This window comes from Pyrus communis, chromosome 13, assembly GCF_041283825.1.
Source record: "Pyrus communis isolate YQ-2024b chromosome 13, ASM4128382v1, whole genome shotgun sequence".
In the NCBI taxonomy this organism is placed as follows: domain Eukaryota; kingdom Viridiplantae; phylum Streptophyta; class Magnoliopsida; order Rosales; family Rosaceae; genus Pyrus; species Pyrus communis.
This window is the reverse complement of record NC_142577.1, coordinates 28,887,892-28,893,891: the sequence shown is the minus strand read 5'-3', so window position 1 is coordinate 28,893,891 and position 6,000 is coordinate 28,887,892. Positions and strand designations below refer to the sequence as shown.

Genomic DNA, 6,000 nt, shown 5'->3' with positions numbered 1-6,000 from the left:
CCTTTTTATGATTAACTCCATATTTGATCAAATATATAGGCTGATTGGTGAATCCCCAGTGATCGATGTGTTTTCAACATATGAGTTGGTGGTCTCATTATTTTGGGTAACTTCGTTTAATTATTTTTTCCTCCTATCCATGAATTAATTTTAATTAATTTAGTACAAATGTTCATTTTTGATTTCTGGGAAATTAAAAGTTTGAACCTTTTTTATTTAGGAACTTTAACAAATGTTAACGAAAAGTTTTTTGTACTATTCATTTTAACAAAAAAACCATATTTTTACAGAAAAAAATCAATCATAGTACTATTCACTTTACCTTTTATTTTGTCCTTATCATTAAAACTCAAAGTTTTCAAACCTTTTTTTATTAGTTTTTCTTTTTTATTTGTAAAATCAGTTTTGAAGTTTGTTTCACACGGAAAATATGGAAGAAGGAAGAGAAATAATTAACCATACAATGGAAGCCACTCAAACTAAAATCTAAAGACAAGAGTCAATCGATAGACTATTTTGTGTTGTTAAAAGAGATTAGCCATCTACAGAGCTAGGGAAAATCCCCAAATCCGGTTTGATTTTTCACTCTTCAATTTCTTTGTTCCTTGCAGATTTCTAAAATTCGAGATCTTTCGCTAGTGATTCAAGTGTGTATTGATGTCTTCATCTTCCATTTTACCCATCACCAATTCAATTCAAAACCTATGCCATGCTTAACTAATAATTGAAAAATTGCAGGAGATTATAAAGCTAGAATTGAACCAGTGTGTTGTGAAGCAAAACATTTCCTACAAATATAGCTGCTGTCGGCATCCCTTCCGCAAGTGCATGAGTCAGCCCACTTCCACCTCCTGCATCATCAAATAGCTGCTGTCCTCTACGTGTACCGGCAAAGCCATACTCTGAAAAGATACCATACCACGAAAAGAAATCATCTTTGGATCTCTTATTTCTAATTCATTAAGTTCGGAGATCTGAATTATTGAAATTTGATTCAACAGCTACAAATGGGGACCAACTTTAAAAATTATAATAACTTTAACCGTTGAATCAAATTTCAACAGTCCGGATCAACGAATTTGATGGATTAAGAGGAAGGGATCCGTAGAGGATCCTTTCCCCATACCATAACATATAATATGAATAATATTTGAGTATTCAAAGAATAGATAAAATTTTACACTCAAAACGTTATGTTGTCAATTTATAGAACTCTTTTATGATTAGAACCGTTCACTTATGTAAAAAATTAATTAAAAATAAGGTCCTTTATTCATTGGTCTTTATGAAAACAGATGAACAAAATTGGTACAAGCATTACAAAGAGTTTATGTATTTGTTAAAATAGATTGACTAAACAATCATAATTTTTAATTTATTTATTGCGTAGATGATCTTACAAAGTAATACATAATATGAATGATTCTAATAATAAATACAAAACTCTGTAATTCAAACACGAATAATTTTGAATAGAAATTTCTACTCATTTTTAAATAACAATATCTCCCATATACATATATACAACATGGATGTAACCCTTCTTCCTCTTTTTGTCTTTCCTTAGATATTTTTTCCCTCCAAACTAAGCAACCAACTTTCAAATATCAGCTGCACTCTCCAACAAAAAGTAGGTTGTTCCACAAAATACCTACCAATCTTAGATTACGTGCAACGGTGTCAAATAAAGCTAAAAAAATCAATTGGCTAAAAGAAGAAAGATGGATCCAATTGTCCAAGTTCAAACCGTTCTCAAGTCTCAACGACTCAACCCCTCCATCCTCTCCAACTTGGTAAGCATAAGTCGACGCCAGTGGCATCGGGGATGTGATATGTAATGCAAGCCACTACGACAACGAGATGTTTTCACTGTCACGAACAGAAAGACAGAGACCATTTTAACCCAAAGTGTGCGTGTTATTTCAGTCGTTTGACACCCAACTTGCAGTTTTAGGTTAGGCCAAGGGACTAGTCGGTCAGCCAGACAGCAACCACTCTCCGACAAAGGCCCTTCCAAAGCTGTCAATTCACAAGACCACGTGGAACACTTTGTTCCTTCCCTCCCTTTTTTTTTTTTGCCAACAACTATCACAAGCCACACTTTTTATTCCAGTGACACCATATGCATCTTAACCTAATTCTTCGAACCGTCAAATATGACAGCGCATCGTGCCTTTGCCCTAACTTAAAAGATATTTTGAAATCCGTCTTATTTTCAACAAGCGAAATACATCCGTAGATTTATTTGATCACGTCATTTGCCGTATATTTTTCTTAAGTGTGGGCAAACAGGTTGACACTAGTCAATCACAAACTAATTAGTCTTACTCACTTTACGATAGTTTTGTTCGATACGAAAACCGTTTTAATTAGACAATCGTAAACAAGAATCTCCTCCCCAAACTTTTAGTCGGCAGCTCGTGTTTGACCAAAATATACTAGTTTTTTAATTGGATTTGCATTCTTGTCAATCAACTTGTCCAGTTGCCCTTTGGGGGAGTCCAGAAGTACAAAAATAAAAAAAGTACAATCACAACTTGCCCCTTTGGGTGCTCGGAAGAGGGCAACTCATCGACAAAGACAAGGTAAAGTCACGTGAACACATAAATTCACAGCTGCAGGGCCTGCAGTGCGGCCACTGACAGATGCACTGACCCCTCTAATATTACTTCTTGGATCCGTCGCTGTCTACAGCCACGAAACTATTACGAGCACTCCAAGTTCCAAACCTACTATCTCTGCCTATATAAACACAACCCACCATCAGTATCTTTTTCAAGTCTCATTCACCAGCTCCTAATTTGTTTTTCCTTTTTACTGGGGTTTAGATCGCTGCTTTGCTTATATATAAGTTTATAACAAACCCAGTGTTCTGTGTTTTTTTTTTTTTTTTGGAGAGATCAAATTCACCAGGAGAAATGAAGAGGCGGAGACGTAATGGCGGAGGCGGCGCCGGCGTTGATCAAGCTCCGAGTTTTGAAGTTACAACGACAAAAACAGCGGCGGCTGCGAGCAAGAAGGGTAAGAAAACTATCGACAAGAGCGTGAAAGAAGAGGCGAGGATCGACGGCGGCGATGATCAGCAATTGGGTTTGGTGGCGGCTGATCAGAATCTTATGGCTGGGGATGAGAATTACTGGGGGAATTTGGGTGGTGGTGTTGCGGTGGATGAGCAAATGTCCTGGGGGTCCGTTTGGTTGCCACTTTGGGATGTTGAGTTTATGGAAGAGTCGCATTACCGATTGTTTAGTGATGTGATTTGGGACGATGACATTTGGGGATTAAGAACCACAAAAGAGATCCCAAATCCGTGAAAAAAGACGGAGAGAAGATTTGTATTTACATTGTTCAGTTTATGTATAAGATTCTGTAGCAACAACAAAATAGTCATTTTCTGCAATTATTTTTTCCTCGATCATTGCCGTTGTCAGGATGCGCGAAAATCACTTGGAATTTCAGAAGTTAACTAACATGCTTATGCAAAGTTGACGAACACAAACTCTGTTTAGATATAGAATTCAAATATCACAGAATAAACGGAGAATTACAAGGAGAGAAATTACAGAAAGAAAATAAAATTTGGAGCCACAAAACGAATGGTACAAACAGAAACTACCAACATGTCAATTTGAAATTAAAATTGTGAAGGGAAGTAACATAGCCTGTTGGCCGCCGTTTGCCGCGGCGATTTTTTTTTTAAAGAACTTAGGAGCCTGGGGGCTTGTAAGCGATGAAACTGACGCACTGTGTTTGGCGGATCTTGTCGAATCCGATGATCCGGACGAAGGATTCGGGGTAGGTGGTCTTGGCCTCCTCGAACTCCTTTAGAACTTGGGAAGAATCAGTGCATCCGAAGAGGGAAGCTTCCACATTGTCCGGTAGCGTCCGTCATAGTACCCAGGGGAGTTGCCGTTCTCACGGTAGACGAATGGTTTCTGCATTTATTCATCCAAATGTATTAAACACATGTCAACTCAATGTTGAGACAATAAGTATCACTCGACAAAAAAATAATATATTACATATTAATCGAGTTTAGTGGTGAAATGATACATGCTTATTTACCCCTAAACCTTTTTATGGCTTGCTTACTACCAAATTCCCATATTTTATCAAAAATTAAATAAGATTAGATTTTAATTATGGGTTTTTGGGATCACTAAAGGTAGTCGAGAAAAACTATGTTTTAAGTAAAGAATAACGATTTTCACACCCTCCATTTGTTTGTTGCATTTACACGAACTTAAAGAGTGATTTGTGAATGTTAATTACCTCCAACTCGAATTACAAGGTGGGAACCCAGTTGTTGCGGAGAAGGTAGTCTACTTCCTTTGCCAATGACTCGGCAGAAAAGGAAGGTAAGAGAGTCTCAAACTTCTTCAGTCCAATTGGTGGTCACGCCTGCATTTTTTACATCAAAGCCATATGCAGATTAATTTACTTTCTTTCTAAGGTAACTTTTATTAAAATTTAGAAATTAAAATAACCCTAAAGTAACATAGACAAGTAAATTAATTGGCTAGGGTTACCTGCATACACTGGACTCTTCCACCGTTGCTGGCAATGGAGGTAAGATCGTTGGCCTTGCGGGTCACAGGGAAGGCTGAGGAGGACTTGAGCCCGTTGAAGGGTGCCACCATGCTTGCCTGAGCTGGGGACCTGGTGCGGTGGACGGAGGTAACAGCGGCTGAAGAAACCTTAGGGGAAGCCATAGTTCCTCTCTTTCTTCGTTAAAGTATCACGACTAAGTAGATGTGATCAGCTTAAGGGGACTTGACAGTGTCGCTTCATCCTTCATGTATGTATATATAGAAAATAACTTCGCTGCTAAATTTAGCCTGTGTTACCGCAGCCTAAAAATCTAAGGAAAACTAATAAAAATTGTTTGAAAACTTTGAGTTTTAATGATAAGGATAAAATAAAAGGTAAAGTGAATAATATCAAGGTTGATTTTTTAATATAAAAATATAATTTTTTTATTAAAATAAATAATACCGTGAATTTTTTGTTAAAACTTTCAAAAATCTCACGATGTAAAACTGATATTTCTGAAAAAAAAACTTTGCCTTATCGTTATGCACTCCATAGATTGTGACAGGTGGCAAACACCCATATCTTATCGGAATGACTACTTGAATTATATGTACGATGATGTGTAACTTTATTTCTCAGCCCTTGATTTTTTCCTCCTCTCGTCTGCGAGTCTTAGATTTTTTATAAATTTTTTTACTCCTAATCTTCGCGTCTTTCAAAACCTGGACTGTGACAGAGATGACTGTAACTCCTTCCTGCAGTTTAATTTTAACAAGTTTTAACGAAAAGTTCATCGTACTGTTCATTTTAATGAAAAATCACATTTTTACATTAAAAAGGTAATTCTGGTACTATTCACTTTACCCTTTATTGTGTACTTATCATTAAAACTCAAAATTTTCAAATAATTTTCATTAGTTTTTCTTTAATTTTATGCCATATTTATAACCTAATTCATTTGTCTGTTAGATCATGTTGGACCACCTGAGACCTTCAACTATTGGGCTGCTTTGGGTTATTTGGATTGGTAATGGGCTAATATTATGTGGGATTCAATGAAAACAGTCAACAATCTATAGGGAAGGATGTCCATATGTTACACAACTCTACCCGTTTGGGTTACTTGCCATGGAAAAAGCAGGACTGATGAGTGACGAACAATGTATAAAATATCAATACTGACGTAAATATTGATACGTAAATTTATGAAAATGTCGACATACAAATCTATAGAAATATTAATGGATATAATGATATTAATTGCTTTCGACGAAAATTATGATTTTTTACAATAAAGTGAATATATCAATTCATTTAGATTTTAATCGAAATTAGAAAAAAATTTAGGATGTAGATAAAATTGTAGCATTTGTAGAATTTTCTAGAGAAACAGATTCCCGATTAATAAAAGTGTCCTTCCTCTCCCCAAAAGCATCTCGAAGCTCTTTAAACAGGAACCCGCCTCCT

The 6,000-nt window shown here is 36.1% G+C and overlaps 1 protein-coding gene and 1 pseudogene across 2 annotated transcripts; one reads left to right on the top strand and one right to left on the bottom strand.

Moving 5' to 3' along the window:
- Positions 1–2,670: 2,670 nt before the first annotated feature.
- Positions 2,671–3,418, top strand: LOC137738158 (uncharacterized). Its single transcript, XM_068477787.2, has one exon. The coding sequence runs from the start codon at positions 2,919–2,921 to the stop codon at positions 3,312–3,314; it is 396 nt and encodes a 131-aa protein (XP_068333888.2). The 5' UTR covers positions 2,671–2,918; the 3' UTR covers positions 3,315–3,418.
- A 67-nt stretch (positions 3,419–3,485) lies between these two features.
- On the bottom strand, positions 3,486–4,858 carry LOC137736359 (ribulose bisphosphate carboxylase small subunit, chloroplastic-like; annotated as a pseudogene). The gene is made up of 3 exons (XR_015954573.1): positions 4,530–4,858; positions 4,273–4,401; positions 3,486–3,935 (listed from the first exon to the last, which is right to left on the bottom strand). The product of XR_015954573.1 is annotated as a ribulose bisphosphate carboxylase small subunit, chloroplastic-like (transcript).
- Positions 4,859–6,000: the final 1,142 nt, after the last annotated feature.